Raw genomic sequence first — 19,319 nt, 5'->3', positions numbered from 1 at the left:
ATATATATATCCTTTCCCCCTACCTCTATGAAGAATTCTAAGTAGAGTTTCTCGCATAAATCTTGGTTGGACAATAACTAATAGATTTAAAAATGCTAGTTATTTAAATGTGATAAAAAAAAAACCGGAGCGGATCAACAAGGCTCCGATATTGCCGCAGCTGCTTAAGGCGGCACTGCCTGCTTACCAAAAGAAGCCAATAGATTTTTTGCTCCCTGCCGATTTGCTCTGGATAATCTGGATGGTATTCAAGCCATATCAAACAGCTTCATAATTTAGCCCAGAATGTCCCCGCATGAGGATCGGGCTCCTCTCGCAAAGAGAAGGAAGCTAGATGATCCCCAAGAATCCGGAGATTCTCCTGTCATCGCATCACATCTAGAGCTCCGTTCTCTGCTACTTTTTCAGCAGAATGTCCCGGAATCAAAGCATGGTGAGAACCCAGACACTATCTCTGTATGTCCATAGCTGCTGCTTCTCTCCCAAACTAACATTTAAATCAAGGAGTAAGGAAATTCAAGGAATTTCTCACTTCTATCGCTCAAGCGGAGAATGAAGGCGAGAAGGCTAAAAAGTTCCGCATCCTCAAAGCTTACTGCGACTCCCAAATCTCTCGCACTACCGAGGAGCCAGTCTGTTTCCCGGATTTGGTCCAAACCTGGGGATTCGCCGATACCAACAACAATGAGTCCTTGTTGACGGTTGTCCCCTCTGTTCTGGCGCTGTTCATTAAGACAGTGTCGAGCCATTTGGGGTTCCGCGACTTCGGCATCGCCTTGTGCAAATATCTGCTGCAAAAGGAGCAGCTCCGTTTGTTCAATCGGGGTCTTACGGCGAATAAATCCAAGGAGCACTTGATCTCGCCTTGTCTCCGTCTCTTGACGGAAATTGTCAGTTTTGATGGCGGCGCGGTCGCAAGGCAGCTCTATCTTGCCCGGTACATTACCTTCAAGCGGATTGATGTCTTTTTGACGCCGAATAAAGCGCAACTAGAGGAAACCTCAGACGACCCCAATGCGTCTACGCTGCGGAGAAATGCTCAGAGATATGTCCTGGCCAATTTGAAATTCCAGCATGTCACGTCGAAAACCGATGTTATTGAGCAGCAAAAGGTCATCAGGGCATTCATTGAATACCTGAAGAAAGACCCGCGAGAGATTGTTGTTGAAGTCATCAAATCTATCGATCGGGATATAGTCCAGGATGCATCTCTTTCCAGACAAACGAAAACGAAGTTCTTCAGCCGCTGGAATCTGGAGAGATTGGTCACGCTTTATGGGTATGACCGAGAATCTGAACAGTCAAATGCGACCAATATCTCGATCGCTGATGAGATTCACAAAATATTGATGGCTGTTGGCACGAAAACCGAACATGGTGTCTTGCTGTCGGAGACGGGCTGGTATCCCAATGGCAGTGATCCCGAATCGCCTCCTCTTGACGATGACACATCGATTGATCTCGGGCTGGACTCTGCAGCCTTCGTAGACAAATTCAAAGAGTCTGTTCCAGTCCGTAACGGAACGCTCTCTTACCTTATCCAGACTCTTCGTCCGGAGTCGGATAGCCAACAGATTGAACTACTGCTGGCGATCTTCAAAGCTGCACCAGAGCTCATCGCTGACTATTTCACGAAGAAAACCATGTTCATTTCGGATCCTAAACCTACTCCTTCGTGGATGGCAGAGTCTGCAGTGCTCTTTTCCGCGGTTAGACTGCCTGTTCCTGCCCACTGTGGTTGGAAGGATAAGCTACCCACTATGCCTCCGCCAGTCTCCGTCGTTATCGAGAATGTGCTCCCACGGCCCCTCACGCAAAAGATTCTAACTCGGTGCCTGAACGTGAATGCGGAAATTGTCACTCTCTTTGCTGTTCGAATTTTGACCTTATCTTTCCATAAATTGAAAGCCGTCTTGAAAATTTTCCATGCTGATCACGGAGCCAGCCAACCTCTTTGGACCCAGGCTGCAGAAAAGCTGGTGGTTGAGTTCTGTCACCGATGCCCTCTGGTGAAGGATGTCGTAACTCTGTTCAGACGAACGGCGAAGGACGATTTGCAACAACAAGACGCTGTTTCGGAGCTGCTTGCATGCTTCTACGAAGTGACCCCCGACGCTGCCTTTGATGAGGGATTTGATGTGTCACTGGTTCTGGTCGATGCTCTGAAACGACTAGACGAGGAAAATCTCGGGGAGGAGGATTCTGAACTTCTGCTCAGTCTACTACAGAATATCCTCAGAATTGCCCAACAGTCCGCGTCCCTTCGCTGGTGGCAACAACCTGGTAAGTTGTGTTTTACATTCCGTTTCCGAGCATTACTTCTAACCCATGGGCAGGTTCCATGCAGTTTTCCGCATTTACGTCTATCCTAAAAGTTCTCATTGAAGCTTCCTCAAGAGACTCTCTCAAGGATATTGATGCCCTTCTCCGAAATGTACTGACAGAACATTCGGTTCTTCAACGCACTTCATCGTTTCCTGCCCTTCTGTCAAGTTTCGAATCTTCGGACTCGGATTCCCTCCATCACCAGTTGGTCTTTTTTGATAATTGCGCCTGCCGTATAGCTAAAAAGCCTGTTCATTATTTTGACTTGTTGGGATCGTTGGTGGAGGATACGTCACAGTCTCTTAGTCCCCTCGTGGCGGCCGTTGTCGAACAATGGCCGTTCATTTTCAAGGCGGGGAAAGCGGAAGTGGAAAAAGCTGTGGGCGCATTTGTTGTCAACTTACTGAAGAATCTCCGTTCATCTGGGGAAGATCTGCGTGCATTGAAAGCTGCGCGGGATCCATTGGTCAATGCAACCGATGACAAAAAGCTCAAGTCGCGGCTGAAGAAATCCTTGAAAGAGGCTGAGGATGTGCAAAATGACACTGATATGCGGGATGCTGAGTCTGACCCAGAGAAGCCTCTCCCTTCGAAAGGAGAAAAGCAGGACGTGGACTTGATCGAAATTTTCGGCGCTCTACCTGCCGAGGGCACAACACACAACGAATTACATCGCTGGGAACAGAAAGACCTGGAAGTGTCGGTGGAAGAAGGTCATATTGCAGAGCTCATGCGTTGTTTGTCCTCGGAGCACGAAGAAGTGCGACGACAGGCCTTCGCAGGTATACCGCGGTTCATGTTGAAGTTAAAGGTTCGCCTCCTCCCGCAAACGTAAAAAAAAAAAAAAAAAAAGGCCCGGAGTCAAAAGTGATTTAACTCAAGTTCTACAGGAATCCAAATATGCGGAATGGCGATCTACATACATTCTTACAGGAGAGCTGCTTGAAACCGTAAAACAGCTCGGGCTTGAATCCCCTATCCCGTGGATTGTCGGGGAATGCGCTGCCAGCTGCTTGGCGGTTCTTGTAAATCCCATGCATAAACTTTATGGAAAGGTCAACAAGTTCCTCCAAAAGGCTCCTTCCTGGGAACCGGAGAAGATCCCATCTTACTGGATCGACAAGATCCTGTTGCATGAACCGGAGTTGGATGACGGTTATTTCGAAGAAGTAGGCTGGTTACTTGACTTGCTGATCAAGGGTCTACGCGCTGGAAACGTATGTTTTCCATCCCTATCCGAGAAGCAAGATATTTATCGAAAGTGTGGCTAATACGCATATATATAGGATATGGATATCTACCGTCGAGCTAACGTTTTCGAGCGCGTTCTCGCGTTTTACGACTCACCTAGCGCCGGGTTCTCCGCCAAGAGGCGGATTCTACATTTGCTGTTCCGGGCAACTCAAGTCCAAGGCAGCACAACCCTGATCACTCGAGCAGGTATCATTAGCTGGATCCAGAGTCAACTCCCAGGAGTGAGCGGAAGAGACGAGTCCACCCTGACGGCTATGGCGCAGTCATTGTATGAGTCGTCAGACCAGGACCGGGCTGCCAAATGGAGTGGAGGTGCAGTATTCCAGACGGTTGAAGACCTTGTGGCATAATTTTTTTTTTTTTTGGTCATCTGGAGGAAGACCTGGCTAGTTTGACGACTTTCAGTAACTATAGCATAGATATGTACATACCTAGGTAGGAGGTTAAACCGCTTGTTTCGATTCTGGACAAGTTGAGAGTGTACTTTTCAAAAGAATCTCAGGGACACCACACCCCCCTATAGTGCCAGGAATGATAATACTTTTTCATAGCTAAATAAAGCATCTAATAAGCTTGCAATATTGAAGGCTTGTTTATTGACTAGTTAACAGGAAATCCCTATATTGCTTGGGTACTATGTAGGTAGATATCATGGGATAATAAAAATAGGTTTCCAATCTAGTCTATATATAGGCTTAACGATAGAAATACCCAGAGCATAGTCCGTAATTAGCCCAGGATTTCTATACTTTTTGGATTAGATGAATGTATTTGAAGAGATAGTAGTAGTAGTGGTGGAGAGACCTTCGTTTCCTCTTTGGGAAGTGCGGCCAAAAAGCCAAAAATGTCAAACCCCAAAACTCGCGGATTCATTCATCATCGCTCCAGCTCTTTCTTCCTCTCCATCCTTTCCCATCCCTTTCCCTCGAAAGATTCGTTATTCATATATTTCTCTATTTACTTTCGACTTTCAGCCTTTACCCTACGCTGAAACAAACAAAAAAAAAAAACCCCCCCCTTTCCCTATTCATTTTCCTTGACCTGCTTTTCGCTCACACACTCTGCCCCTCATCCGCTCCTCGACCAACTTCACCGATACCGACCGACCGACTTGTCCTCCGCCTCCCAACAGAGTTCGCTTCATCCTGTTGAAGTTGCGATTCTCTTTGCTTCGCTACCTCCTTTTGTCCCTCCTATCCCTTCACTCTCCCTCTTCTCCCCCCTCCCTCTCCCCCAACCCTTGGTTCCAAAATCATAACCAACCACAACTGAGAGACCCGACACGACAGCGACCTTCTTCTTTTCCTCAACCTCCTGCAGGCCGGAACCAATGATAACTACCTAACGGTTGGCACTTAATACATCACACTCTGCCATCGCTATGGCACGGCGATACCAGATCGATGAGCTGCTGTGGCTGCGCTCGTCGCCCCTGGTCACAAGGCCTACTAATTTACTTGCGGTAGAAGAATGGATGGGGTATGAGACCTTTTTTTTTTTCTCTGTTTTTTTTTTTAAACCCCGGTTTCGAAGTTTGATCGCTGTGTTATCTACGTTTCTGAAGCTGATTTGATCAAAACACTCTGACTAGCCCAATTCCCGATCCTGCCACCCAACGCAAGACCACCAATAATCATAACGAGACCACGGGTCGAAGGCCAAGCCTTTTTGAGACTCGTCATATATCTCGTGGCTCGAATTCAGGTGAGAGGATCTTTGCCCCTTATGACATTGCCGATTGTTCTTGCTGGTTTAGTATTCCTAATTATTTTTTTTCCCCAATCTTTGTACAGAGGATATTATTCTCGGACCCCCCAAAACCGCTTTCGCCTCGGCATCTCGCGTACCCGGCAAAGGCTCGATAGATTCTACGGAACGACCGCCACTTAGGCAAAGTGATTCTGAAGACACCAAGAATGACCGCTTCAACTTCCGGGATAGGTTCTTCAAGGATCGCGATGCTGGGGACCGAGACCTTGAACGGCGCGATGGGAATGGAAAGATGGGAGCGTTTAGTAATCGACGTGGCGAAAAAGAAGACTGGAATAGTGGCCGCCCCCGTCGCACGCTAGGGCAGGATGAAGTGGAAAGAAAACCACGACGTAACGGAGAATTTGACAGGTGGGAAAACCGTGATCCTCGGGAACAACCCTTCGAGCAGCGTGGCGGTACAAAAGACAAGGATGGTCGCTTTTTCCCCCGACGGGAGCCCCAGCCGGGACGAGCGAGACACGAAGGCAGTTGGTTCCGGGATGACAATGCCCAGGAGGGCCCCGATGCGGAAGAAGAGAAAGCTTCACTGCGCAATCGCGAATGGCGCCGAGACAGACATGGCGCGGACCGCGATTGGACCCGGGGGGCCAAGCTAGAACAGGAGCCCGAATGGCTGGATGCAAACGAGAAGGAGGAATCCCGCAGGGTACACACGCAGGAAGATTTCGAGCGCTGGAAGGAGAAGATGAAAGCCGGGTCTTCTCAGCCTCAAGAAGAAAAGAAAGAAATTCCCGTCGAGGCAGTCCCGGAGTCCCTTGCGAAATCAGAGAGTCGGCCTTCCGATGGCGAGATTTTCAGCGCTAATGGATCTGCTTTGCAAGACTCAACAATGGAGCGCTTTTTCGGTCTGTTGGGTGACTCGAAGCCCTCCCAGGAGATACATGCACCACCCCCGCCTCCTATCGATCCAGCAGTCGTCAGGAAAGAAATGCTCGCAGGAAAGTCTATGAAGTCCTCTCGATTCGCTGGGCTGTTTAGTCCCCCGCTAGGGAGTCCGGCCAAAGAGTCCGAATCGCCAACCAGCACCAAGTCCCCAATATTCAACCCGTCCTTCGATGCCGACCAGGAAGGATTTCAACGTATCTTGCAGATGTTGGGCGGAGGAAGGTCTCAAAATTCGACGCCGAATAATGATGCTGCACTGGTCAACCGCCCTGCTTCCTTGGTACAGGCGGAGCAGACTCGAAGCACCCTTTCCTCTCCGTCTCGGGAGCATGCCCAGCGACCCGAACTTATTCTTATGCAGGATGCTCCTGTTCGTGGTCCGGGTCCAGCTTTGAAGGAGCACATTTATAGCCAAGATTCTCAGGCACGAGACCGTGAACATTTACTCCGGTTGATGCAGCAAGTCAGGGTCAGTCCCAATGGCCCAAATCAAGGTCTTCACCCGCAGCCACCAAGTACCGGTCCGGCTCCTGGGCTGATGAACATGCCTGACACAATAATGCCTCCTCACCCGCCTGGGATCGGGCCCGGTCCGAAAGTCCCCAATATGCTGGATGATCCGGCCATCGCGAATATGCCACGACCCAATGATCAACTTCGCCGACGACCCACAAACGGCCCTCCTGTTGGTTACTTTGATGACGTTCCATTCCCACAAGGAGGCCAAGTCCCAATTACTCCTGGCGGATCCAGAGCTCCTCAAGGCCAGGTCCCCCCTGGAATGGGCATCCCACGACCGCCCGGTTTTGATCATATGCCGCCACCTGGATGGGCTGGTCATCATCTTCCCCCGCAGCAAGGTGGGGGGCCCGGAGGACCTGTGGCTCCTCCACCAGGAATCCCAACACCAACGAGAGGCATCAACCCAAGCTACATTGCCAACATGGTGCCAATTCACGGAAATATGCCTCCGATGAACGAACGTCAGCCTTTCCCTCGTGGTCCTGGCGGCGCTGGTGGCCCTGGTGCAGGTGCTTTCCCTCCTCCTCCTCCTCCTCCTCCCGGTATGATGCCTCCTCCTGGTTACATGAACGGCCCTCCCCCCGGCGGGTTCCCACCCATGCCGCCCAACGGAGAGGCTTTAATGGGGCTTCCTCACGGGCAGGGCCCTTTTGATGGGAACCCTGGCCCACAAGGGCCCCCTCCATCGTCCAGGCACTTGCTCGAAATGTTTGGCCAGGTTGGTGGAGGTGACGCCCGAGGTGGCATGGTAGGACCCCGGCAGTTTCGATAATCAACCACAGAGAATATGGGAAAGGTGCGGTTAGTCTGACCATCTTGGAACGCAGTACATATAGAGGCGAGCTATGTGTGCATCTTTCCAGGATTTCTTAATACCCCAACATATGCGTATCTGATCCATACCCTCAGTCTGTATATTTTCTTTCTTTGTTGTGCTCAAAAATCTGTATCCTGGAAAAGGGGGGCTGCCATGGATAGTTTTCATGCGAGCTATGCAACCGCCGCTACCTTGGTCTAAGAATGGGCCTGTGAGAGAAATAGGTGATCGATGTGGTATTATCTCTTGGTCATCATGGATGTGTGCGATCTAATGCCAATGTGGTCGTCAAGTCTGATTATCTAGTATGCGGATAGTCTGAATCAATCCCTTGCTCTGTATCTTTTTCTTCAACAATTATTATCTTAGCCATGTTTGTGATTGTAGACGCTTACAGGGCAAAGAGGGGGATTTGGATAGAGTCAATGTCCAGGGAAATTTTTCTCGTGGATAAACGATGGGGAATAAATCATCCCCTTTTCCACTCCAGCTTCAACTTGACAACCATCCTTTTATCATACCTAGCCATCTCTTCGGCCCAGTTTAAACCCTTCCACAATTTCAATCCCTTTCCTGGCCTTCCCTCGTATCATCAAAGCCTGTCTACAATTGTCTTGCTTTCTTTCCTTCCTTAATCACAACTTCGTCCTACAATCTTATTCTCTATATAGGAGTTTGTCCCGCCATGATGGATGAAATCGAATTCGAGCTTTGCCTCAATATACACCCAGCTGTGAGACGCCTTTCCTGGTTTCCTTTCCTCTAGGTACAATACTAGAATGAATGCTTACAAGCTTTTGGCGCGAATAAGGATAGGAAACAAATTCCTCCCCCGCCAGCAAACTATCAGAAACGGAGGTACTCTCTTATTACTGCGAGAGGCGATCGAAACGATGACAATGCAGATGACAATACAGATACGGAGACACGATCACTGCATCCTCTTTCTCTTCCTTCGTCAACCCCCGGTTTTCTGAAAGGGAATATCGACGAAGCACAGGAGGAAGATTTCTGTGAGAGGGCAAGTGGGCAATACCTACAGCTTCCCCCGAGGAAGCGGCTTAAGGTCTCGTCTCTTTCAGAGTCTGGATGGAACGACGAAGCGTGTTCTACTGGGGACACGCCTACAGCGGACACTGTAGATATTGCAGGTGCATCTGAACTTGCGAATCGACAATATCAACAGCCATCTACACATAATAACCCTGGCTCTAGTCCTCGCCCTAAGGCAGATGATACGCTCGCATCGCTCTTGCAACGTCAGGCCTCTCTCCCTAGCACAAACATGGATCATATGGATCACCTGGATAACATGGATATTGTTATGGGGGAGGCAAATGCAGATCCAACCTCAAACACAGCAATCAACACCAGCAGTGCCGACGATACCGTGAACGTTGATCGGCACCCACCCCAACGTCCATCTTTATACTTTTCCGAAAAGACATGCACGCCAGGCCGACTCAACAGTCTCTCGCCTTCCACCCAAACAACACACCCTTATCGACCTAATCGATTCGTAATCTACGAAGACACCGAAGATATGGACATCGACACTGGGCTCTCCTTAGAACAAGCCTACTACGTCTCGCCAGAAGACGACAAAGAAAACACGGAAGACGGATACCAGGCTGAACCTTACCTCGAATCTCACCCGCCCGACTATCTGCATCAACATGATTATGAGCACGCCTACGGATACAACCTGTACAATTCCACGGAAGCAGATCGTCATACCGGTGCTACGACTACCCGTGCTTACCATGCGTATCCTAATCTAGCGACGCCACAGAGACCCCCCGGAGCGTCTGCATCTCCATCCAACAGAGGAAGCTCACATGAAGGACCCGATCCCCCCTGGTCAGAGATAATGAACCGATTCGCAGGGCCCGGGCTCGGGGTTGATTTTGCGGGCGAGCATCCTCGTTTCCCCGAGCATACCGCCAGGCCGTTTTCTACTGCTGATCGAGGAAGACAAAACGGGCAAGGCGAAGCAGCACACTCTCAACAGTCCCAATCTCAACCTCAACAACAGCAAGAAGAAGAAGAAGAAGAAGAAGAAGAAGAAGAAGAAGAAGAAGAACTAGAAAGAGAAAAATCACTCAACCCCTCCCGGGTCTCGATAAACTCACTAAGTGCAACCGAAGTCTCTTTACACGCGTTATCAAGCCAGATATCTGACATCGGGCATTCTGAGAGATTGCTACGGTACAGACCACGGAACCATAGAATGAGATCTGTGAATTTTGCATGAGTAGTTTGTACGGAGTCGATGGGGTAGATTTCATTTACTTTTCCCCCTCCTTATCTTATGCCATGCCATGCCATGCTATGCTATGCTATGTTATGCTATGTTATGTTATGTTATATTAAGTACAGGGTATGGAAGATAATCTCCAAGCACCATTCATTATTCACAAAAGAAGGATACTTGTTGCTTGACTAGTGAATCTCAATCCCCAAATACATCTCCACAGCCTTTGCAGGAAGGAAACATCTCTCTATATAAAAGACCAAGTAAATTAAAAAAAAAAATTATTGAATTCAATTCATTGACTTCTAACACGCACGCATCATATAGCTAGCTAGCTAGCTAGCTAGCTAGCTAGATTAAAAAAAAAAGGCTTCAGGTTCTCCTTTTGCATATAATAGTTTAGTAGATAGATACCTGGCTAGAATGTATAACGTATAGTTTCGGTTGGCTGCTTCTTGATTTGGAAGAGAAAAAAAAAAAAAAAAAAAAAAAAAAAGTCTATATATATATATATAGATATATATAAATGACTTGGGTATTTATCCTAGTGAATCTTAACAATAGATAAGCGTAAAGTAAATCTATGTATCAAACTCAACTCTAATTTAGAAGGGGGGGGGGGAATACAAAATACATAGTAAGAAATAAGAAAGGAGCCAGCTAGCTAAGAGATTCGCTTGGAGCGTACATACATACTATGCTAGGTACCTAATATTGACTATCATGGTATACTTACTTAGCTTTTCTTTTTTTAAGTTGAGTTTCATGCTTGTGTTTATTTTCACTCATTGCTCGCGTGTCTGATTCTAGAGGTATTATATTATTATATATTACTATTGCAACTTGCCACATTACACACAAAAATTAATCACGACAAAAAGGACTTTCTGTTACAGTTTCCACCTGAGGCTTGGTTGCTAGGCCAAGATTATTGAAACGTATTCTCAGAATGAACTAGACAGTACGATACACACACACACACACACAAACATATTAAAAAAAAAAAAAAAAAAAAAAAAAAGGTAAGCAAATTTTTTTTAGCCGAACAGCTTCCTAGCAGCCATCGCAGTTGGCGAGACAGAAGCGGAACCAGTGATACCTGCACTGGCAGCGGTAGCGTTACCCAAGCTACCAATGAGAGATCCGATGAAAAACTGTCCGCAGGGACTAGTTGGCGGGGTTACGCAGCCACCGAGGTACTGGCCGAGCTTGCCTGTTTCGGTTCCATTTGAGAGCACGTATGAAGGGTTGTATGCTGGAATTAGGGAGGTGGTGTTGGTTGGGAACACGACCCCCGTTTGCTCCCCGGCGAGCCAGGCGGCATCGGCAGCGTGCTGGGCAGCCAGTCTGGAGAGGATGAAGGAGACCTCGGGAGACTGGGTATAGCCAGTGGCACCGATGAAAGCAGCAGAGGCGCTAGATTCAAGATCGAGCGCGTTCCTCACGAAATCCTCGCCGCTGGTGGAATTGGGGGTGGTGAACGTGCATGAAGGGGGAGAGAAATCTGGCACCTTGCCACTGAGAAGCTGGATAGCACGAACACCCAGACGGTTCTGTCTCTGAATTCCTTGGAGATTGGCGTAGTATTCCGCGTGGGAGCTGTTAGTGGCGTCACTGAGGAACGTGGTGTTCAGAGGCTGGGAGGAATAGAATCTCTCCAGAAGCGATTGCACGACCCAGGCGTATTTCACGACATCGGCATCGGACGAAGTAGGTGAGCAGCTAGAATTCTGGGCAACTGCGGCTCCAGCAAGCAGGAGGCCGCTGAACACTGACAGGAATCGCATTATGGTTTGGCTGAAAGGATTCAATCCGGTCTTGGGGGGGTTTTTTTTTTTTTTTTGGCGTCTTTGCTTTGTAGGGGTAGAGTCAGAAGGCAGCAACCTAGCGAGAAAGTTGGCAGATGGAGACAAAAGATGCCACTAGAAAGTAATATAGGCCGCGACTAGGCCTTATAACTTGCCTACCACATCCGACATATTCCATTAAGGTTCGACGCCGTCAGGACGACGTGGATGCAACCGTATGATGAAATAAGGACTTGGTTTCGAGAAGCCGTAAGGCCAATTTCTGCTTACAGGTGCGGAAGTTGATATCCATCCTTTGCATCACGACGTCCTCGTGGAAACACCAATTGGAAGTCTGTTCCAACGCACCGTGGGCGAAGAAGGCGAGAAAAATAGCATTTCGGAAATCGATGGGAATTCCCATAGGCTCCACCGTCCAAAGCACCGACTGTGGGATGTACGCGGCCTTCCCATCCATTGACAGGGTCCATTGTGCGTTGAATGACGGTGTCAAGATTTGCTCAGTTGGCCACTGTGATATCATCACATTAGGAATCGCTGGTAGGGGTGGATAAGATCACCCAACGAGGTGATATCATTTCAGAGTGAGCATGAGTGATAAAAAGTCAAGCAGTCATCAGGATCCCCAGAACCCAGCTCTTCCTTCATTCCGTGCGAGCCCGAGATGATGGATCGATATCGGGTTGAGAGATCCGCGATGTCTTCTTCATGGCAATGCACTCCCTGGTCAAGCGGGATCTGGCGGGAATCACAGCCGATCACCCGCACTATTCCTATATAGGTTAGCGGCGGGAGATTGCTTGGAGGCACGTGATATGCACCGCTGAGTAAGCACAGTTGGTCCAGACGGGTTGGATTTTGTACGATTTTGTATTACATAGAAAAGAGGCAACGGGATGACTTTTGTTCAGGAATATTAAAATTAATAAACAGTAGAATAAGCTAGATGCGCCATGGGTTGCAAAAAGACTTATCCTCCAAATTATGTACCATAACTTTTGTCAAGAGAAAGAGAGAGAGGTAGGTAATCATGCTACAGAAAGAGTGTAAGCAGGACAGAAAATGATAAACCACTCCTCCAAAAAAAAAAAAAAAAAACAATGCGGATAATAAAACACAATTGTAAATATAAGGTCTATGAATCATCGACAAGTTGGTTTTGTTCCCATGCCTTCTTGGCTACCTCCAAAAGGGTATCCATGTTCCCGCTGTTCTCACACATGCTGCGGAAGACACCACCCTCCTTGTTGACGAGTGTCCAGGGGTGGTCGAATTCCACTACTCGGCCATGATCGAGCACCAGGACCTTGTCGTAGTCAATAATAGTTTGCAGACGGTGCGCAATCGTAATAATAGTATTCTCTTTCAGCTCTCGCAGGGTCTCTTGGATCTTAGCATCGGTATTGTAGTCGATTGACGCGGTGGCTTCGTCCATCATTAGGACCTTGGGGCTTTTCAGCAGAGCTCGTGCAAGACACAAAAGTTGTCTCTGTCCCTGAGAGAGGTTGGATCCAGATTCAGACACCGGGCTCTCCAAGTTATAGAAGATATTTTTGTTGTCTACGATAGTACCGGTTCCGGTTGGTGTAGCTGAGCCTGGCTCTGTTATGGACAAGGCGCTGCCAGTCACAGGGGTCGCTGTGCCAGAGGAGGCGGAATCAATCAAATGCACCCGGCGGATTGCCGTGAGGATCTGCTCATCAGAGAAAAGGCCGAACGGGTCAAGATTGCTTCTGATGGTTCCGGTAAAGAGAGTAGGGTCTTGGGGAACAATGGTAATCGATTCACGCAGATCTCGGAGCCCGATAGTACCAATATCCACATCATCGATAATAATCTGTCCCGATTCTGCTTCCAGTCCACGGAAAAGAGCGAGGGCGAGAGAACTTTTTCCAGCTCCAGTACGACCGACGATTCCAACCTTCTCTCCCGGTTGCACAGTGAAAGAGACGCCCCGAAGAACAGGATCGAGATCGGGACGATACCTTGTGGAATAATCCACAAACTTGACTGAACCTCGACTGGGCCAGTTGGGTGGAGGTCGCGAATCGGGTATGACTGGGGGCGCTTCCTGTTCCACGTCTAAATACTCTTTTATTCGCTCAACAGAGTTCATACTCTGTTGAACTTCTGAGTAAAGTCGAACCAACCACAAAATGTTTTCGTTGAACGTGACGGCATATGTTAGCGAAAGTCCCGCCGCGCCTGCATCAATCTTCCCAACGTTTGAAAGAATAAATGTGGCAGTCAAAAAGGAAACCAAAGCACCTGTGATATCAACACGGAAGGCGAGCCATCTGTTGCTGCCCCACAGATAAATATGTGGCCGATTATATGCATTGATACGTCGATGATTATCCACGAGGAACCTAGGTCCATCGCCATAGGCGCGGATGGTGACAATTCCGTTCAGCGTTTCGCCAAATTGTTGATACAAAGGACTCCGCTGCACAGACTCCAACCGCTTCATATCGCGGGAAGCATTCAGGTAGACAGCCCCCAAAGCAAAATAGACCAAAGTAATAAAGACCGCAGCGACCAAGAATCCGGGAGTAATCACAGAAATCAGAATCACGATCATGATAACTGATGCTAAGCTGTGAAGCATACCAATCGCAACAGGCGCAACTTCCTGGTCAATGGCTTCAACATCTTTGGAAAATCTGTTCATAAGTTGACCGAGAGGGGTAGAGTCAAAGAACTTGAACTTGGCATGCATGACCGTTTTCAGAAGACGCTTGTGGATACCGAAAGATGCGTGCAGGGAACCCCAAAACAAGACTCCTTCTCTGGAAGCCGAGATCAAGATGTAAAGAACTCCCAGTAAAGCATACACGCCAAGGTAATATGTAACATTCACCTCGCCATCGGGGGTTGTGCTCTGGGTGCTAAGCTGTGGCGCACCCACGGCCGAAGTACGTGGGACACCAACAACGTTAAATGATGGGAATTTGAAGTCTGTCATGGCAGCATATGTGCCAGCATTGTCGACGTCAACACCATTGATACTGTAGGAGTTTGCCCACTGGCGAATCCAGATATTCGTCGAGACGGATCCGAGCTGCTGAAGAGTGAAAACAAGGATTGCCGAAATCCAGTAGTACCAGGGACCCATAGCTTGGAGATACATCTTGATTGTAGACCATTTAACACTGCCAGTGGCCTTCGTCTCCACCAACTTTGATGTAGACTTTTCCTTCTTCTGATCTTTACTAGACGATCCGTTAACTGCGGCGCCATTGCCGTTGTGCGATTCTTCTTGATCACTAGGCTGCTGGGAGTCCGAAGATCTGCGGGATCGAGGTGGGGAGCTAGCCCGGGAGCCTGGTCGCGACTTAAGGACCTCTTCGCCTAGAGCTTTAGCAGCCCCCGCATCATCCGCGCGACCTTTGAATGTGATTTTACCATTGTCAAGAACAACAATGTAGTCAGCATGTTGGGCAGTAAGGGCGATGTTGTGTGTAACAAGAATGCAAGTCCGATCCAACATCAGAGGGCCCGTAAGAGCATCTCTAAATATGTGCTTTGCTGTATGGGAGTCAACGGCACTCAAACAATCATCCAAAAGAAGATGGCGGGCTCGGCTATAGATAGCGCGGGCAAGAGATATTCTCTGCTTCTGGCCGCCTGAGAGGCCAATGCCCTTCTCTCCAACAAGGGTTTGATCTCCCCCATCCAGAATGGCCAAGTCACGCTCCAGTGCGCACACTTTGATCACAGCATCATACCGACTCTGATCAAAGGGAGACGCAAAGATAATGTTCTCCTTGATAGTGTCATTGACAAGCCAAGCTTCTTGGGCACAGTATGCGATACTTTCGATAAGCCCTGTACGAGGATCTACAGGGAGATCTCCGCGGTTAGCCCTTCCACCAGGTAGATGAACACGTCCTTCTAACAGTTTCATTTCTCCAAGGAGTGCCATGAGAAGAGATGTTTTTCCACAGCCAGTGGGCCCAGCAATAATATTGAGTTTTCCAATCCGGAAGTCAACGTCAATATCTATCAAGCGGAAAACATCCGAATTTCCATTCTGCTCACTATTCTGGCCGTGTCCTTTTCCGGATCCCCAGGTGAGGGTAGCCTTATCAAGTGCGATTCTAGGCTCAGAGGTGTCTTCATCGGAGAGCTGGCGGTACTTTTCGGTCTCATCTTCGTTGAGATACTTGTCCACACGGTCCAAAGAAACCTTTGCCTCCTGGACGTGCGCGACCATGTCGGCCAATTGGTCTAAAGGAACGCGAAGCAGGGAGAACATTGAAAGAGCAGGGAATGCGATCGATGGGGTCAATTTCTTGCCCTCAACTACTGTGTACAGGAAGAATGATGCGAATGTAATCAAAATCGGTGTCCCATACCAGATCGTTGCAGCCCCAGACCAAAGAATGTAACGGAAGCGCAAAGCCCTAAGCTCTGCTTTACGTTTTTCATTCACAATGTCCGTGAAACGTTGCTCCCAGGCAAAATATTTGATGATCCGAATATTCTGGAGAATTTCATTGGTGGAATGAATGCGAGCATCCGTTCCCTTCAGGATCTGGTTCTGAAGCTTCGAGAATTTCTTGGCGATAAACAGATTGACGGGGAGCACCAGGACCATGATCACGATACCAGCAAAGGAGCTAAATCCGAGAAGTCTATATAGAAGCGTGACGGCAATGACAACCTGAACTGGCACACTAGCCCAGAGAAAGTGTAGGTAGGCACCGATTTCGCTGACCTTGAACGAGTCGATAGCCATCAAATTAATAATAGTACCAATATTTGCGAGCTCAGAGTCCTCTGCCTCATTCTCCTTCTTATTTGAAGAATCATTTTCAGGGTCATTTGCAGCCTTCTTTTTACGACCAAAGGAAAGGAGACCTTTCTTCTTTTTTTTGTCCTTGACCGGCTCTTCAGTATTCTTCTTCGCGGCATCCACGGAGGGGCCAGCTTTTCGGCGAAGGGCCTTAGCATAAATTTCGCCAATTATGATGGCACGTAGCTTCACGCCAATGTTGCGTCCGATCCAAAGAGCCTGACCATCGGCCACGCCTTGTATGGTGCCTGAGAAAAATAAGAGTGCAGCATAGAGCCAGGCAGCATTGGGAGTAGTTGATCGCGGATCTTCAACATACTCCAGGATTGCTTTGAGGAGCAGAGTGGGCAAGTACGTGAAAAGGTTAGAGAATACAGTCCAAGCACCTTGCAGCAAGATTCTGCCATAGAAATAACGCATAAGCTTCCACACTAGCGAGCCTTTGTATTGTCGGCGGCGGAAATCCTCTAGGACTGTAGCTGCCTTCTGGGATGCAGTCAAGTTCCAAATATCTTCGAGATCTAGGGATTGTTTATAGCCCTTGAGAATAAGGGGATCCAGCCAGGAAAAAGTCGCTAGGGAAAGTAGACTGGCAACGGGGTGTCTTGCTGGCTCGAGGCCATCTTCGTGTGGAACCAGGACAGGTTTATTTCCTCTACGGGTAGACACGGCGAGGAGCAGTAAAAAGCTAGACAAGGAAAACTCGACGGCGGAGAAAGTCAAAGCACGTCTTGAGATCGGATAGATGACCGCAGACCGGAACACGAAAACGGTGAATAGCCATTGTAACCCGTATAGAACCGCGGTGTGGTTCCAAAGCTTCGCAAACGATTGCAACTGCAGGATCGACAGAAGCATGCGGACCAGTACCAGGAACAGAATATAACTCCAGGAAATCAGTCTCGCCACCGCAGGAAGCGTCCCGTCATAACCCCACGCGTCTGTAGACAAGATACCGATGAACACAGCTACCTGTGCGACGAGCGCCACCACCTCCAATGATACCAAAGCAATCTCGCCCCGGGGACGGTCAATCTCATAATGCGGCAGTTCAATCTGCGCCGCCTTGGATAGCATTGGATCGGATTCCGCCGCGAGGTCTTCGTCCGTTACCCTGGTATCTTGTGGGCCATTCCCAGCATCTTCACTAGGCAACAGCTTGTAGGAGAAACCCTTTCGAGAGAAAGCGTAATGATATGTGACGCGGTACAAAATAAGGAGAAGTGAAAGCGCACAAGCCGTCAACGGAAAAATCTCTTGCAAGTAACTAGAATCGGAGGCAGTCAATTAGTCATTCTTCTCATCAATTGTAATAAAAAACAGCAATTACAACAGACAAGAAAGACCTACCTGCGTTGGAAGCAGCGAGAAAGATCATCCACGGCCCATATCGGACCGGCGCAGTTTGGAAGCATTTCTAACGCACCAAAGAAAGATCTGAGTCGCAAAAGCAAGAGTTCTGGGAAACCACCCGCCTCTTCTCGAGACCAGGCAGCCTACAGCGTTCGGGACGATGACCAAGAGGCGAGAGCAGACTTTTCTGGTAAGCAACTCGGGTTCCCGTCCCCTAGAGCGTAATCAAACTGGAGAAGGCAGACGAAAGTAACATGACAATCACGGACGGTAGAGAATATATACAGTTGATAAAATAAGCCCCTCTCAAGCGGGAGGGGGGCTACAATGGGTTCTCAAAAATAATAGATCCGAAACAATGGGACAAAGTCGACAAAAGAAAGAAGAAAAAGAAGAGGAGATGATGAAGGGAACAGAGAAGTGGGACAAGCCGAATGGCGAAGGTTGCTTTCGAAGTGGATCGTGACCGACCGCCCACTTCGAAGGATCCAAATTGCTAGACCAATACATGCATCTTCCCCCTGCACATAATGTTGCTAACGAGAAATAAATGAACGCTAGACTAGGTATCTGCTATCTATGGAGAAATCCTACAAGAACCGCTTGGTACCTTTTTTTGTCGTTCCCTTCTACAGATACCTTTCTCTGTCTCTTCACCACACCCTTGGCTGCGACGAAAACGCCAGACGAGAGCTCAAAGTTAGAAATCAGCCAAACAACCAACCATTACATTATCAGATGGCTGCGTTCTCCAATCAGCCCCTTGGGGAAAGAATCCGCCATCGTTTGGTGGACTAGACTGACTTGCTGCCTCGAGTCACCAACGGCTGGCCCAGCGCCTATCCAACTAACCCTTCTGGTTCCCCGACAAACCGATAAGGTCCGATTTCTTGTACTACCAGGTATGTACATCGGAAATCTCGTAGCTGGGGGGTACAGCACCTAACTCATCAGGAAATCAGACTAGACTCCAGAGGGGAATCAATCAATCCAGCATGGGGTCGTCCGTGCATTCCTGCATTTAATCTCTTTCCGTCACACCGACTAAGTAGGGGATGCGCGATCCTCATACATAATGAAATACTTCTTTTCTCGTGCCAGGGTTGGGGCCCCAACTCCGTCCGCATGGCTTGCCGCCGACCTCCCTCAAGACTTGGACGGCCATGAAGAAGATTGATATTTGTCTAGGAGATGGGGATACACAGCCCCTAATCTGTCACACGGCAAGTAGTTTTACTAGCTCGTAATAGTTAGTGTGCGACTGTGACTCATTCAAGGTCCTTTTATAATATCGAATGCAACACTGATCCTCAGAATTTCGCATTCAAGATAAGCATGGAGTCATCCCCAAGACACACTCTCTCTCCACCAAGAAGCGAACAATGCGCTTTCGTTCCCTCTAGTTACTAAGTAACTAGCTAATCAATAAATAGTAATTACATACTAATATTCCGGAGAAAGCGCGTGCATTAGGATCTCCACCCGGATACGCTTGTCTCCCCACCTTTTGCTACATGGTGGATAAATAGC

The 19,319-nt window shown here is 48.4% G+C and overlaps 5 protein-coding genes across 5 annotated transcripts; 3 read left to right on the top strand and 2 right to left on the bottom strand.

The window, feature by feature from the left end:
- Positions 1-273: 273 nt before the first annotated feature.
- P175DRAFT_0498459 (NPA1/URB1 family protein) lies at positions 274-4,125 on the top strand. The gene is made up of 5 exons (XM_040896502.1): positions 274-433; positions 505-2,283; positions 2,337-3,136; positions 3,216-3,542; positions 3,612-4,125. The coding sequence occupies exons 1-5, from the start codon at positions 286-288 to the stop codon at positions 3,927-3,929; spliced, it is 3,372 nt and encodes a 1,123-aa protein (XP_040756730.1). The 5' UTR covers positions 274-285; the 3' UTR covers positions 3,930-4,125.
- Positions 4,126-4,960: 835 nt separating this feature from the next.
- On the top strand, positions 4,961-7,531 carry P175DRAFT_0425845 (uncharacterized protein; the record flags this gene model as incomplete). The annotated part of the gene is made up of 3 exons (XM_040893132.1): positions 4,961-5,058; positions 5,171-5,283; positions 5,373-7,531. 3 exons carry the CDS (start codon positions 4,961-4,963, stop codon positions 7,529-7,531), a joined length of 2,370 nt encoding a protein of 789 aa, XP_040756729.1.
- Positions 7,532-8,264: 733 nt separating this feature from the next.
- P175DRAFT_0554584 (uncharacterized protein) lies at positions 8,265-9,830 on the top strand (the record flags this gene model as incomplete). Its single annotated transcript, XM_040900567.1, has 2 exons — positions 8,265-8,309; positions 8,388-9,830. 2 exons carry the CDS (start codon positions 8,265-8,267, stop codon positions 9,828-9,830), a joined length of 1,488 nt encoding a protein of 495 aa, XP_040756728.1.
- A 1,085-nt stretch (positions 9,831-10,915) lies between these two features.
- On the bottom strand, positions 10,916-11,617 carry P175DRAFT_0412402 (uncharacterized protein; the record flags this gene model as incomplete). Its single annotated transcript, XM_040893061.1, has 1 exon — positions 10,916-11,617. A coding segment is annotated over one exon (702 nt), but the record flags the coding sequence as incomplete, so codon positions are not given.
- Positions 11,618-12,773: 1,156 nt separating this feature from the next.
- P175DRAFT_0429408 (putative ABC bile acid transporter) lies at positions 12,774-17,851 on the bottom strand (the record flags this gene model as incomplete). The annotated part of the gene is made up of 2 exons (XM_040893362.1): positions 12,774-17,703; positions 17,787-17,851. 2 exons carry the CDS (start codon positions 17,849-17,851, stop codon positions 12,774-12,776), a joined length of 4,995 nt encoding a protein of 1,664 aa, XP_040756726.1.
- Between the last annotated feature and the right edge of the window lie 1,468 nt (positions 17,852-19,319).

This window comes from Aspergillus ochraceoroseus, assembly GCF_002846915.1.
Source record: "Aspergillus ochraceoroseus IBT 24754 chromosome Unknown P175scaffold_1, whole genome shotgun sequence".
Taxonomy (NCBI): Eukaryota; Fungi; Ascomycota; class Eurotiomycetes; order Eurotiales; family Aspergillaceae; genus Aspergillus; species Aspergillus ochraceoroseus.
The sequence above is the reverse complement of the archived record's forward strand: the minus strand, read 5'-3'. Positions and strand labels throughout refer to the sequence as shown.

Bases quoted from the DNA above. Each gene is read 5' to 3' on its own strand.
- P175DRAFT_0498459 (XM_040896502.1), top strand. From the start codon at position 286: ATGTCCCCGCATGAGGATCGGGCTCCTCTCGCAAAGAGAAGGAAGCTA. The intron at 434-504 runs GTGAGAACCCAG...ATTTAAATCAAG, and splicing joins TGTCCCGGAATCAAAGCATG to GAGTAAGGAAATTCAAGGAA. The intron at 3,137-3,215 runs GTTCGCCTCCTC...CAAGTTCTACAG, and splicing joins GGTTCATGTTGAAGTTAAAG to GAATCCAAATATGCGGAATG.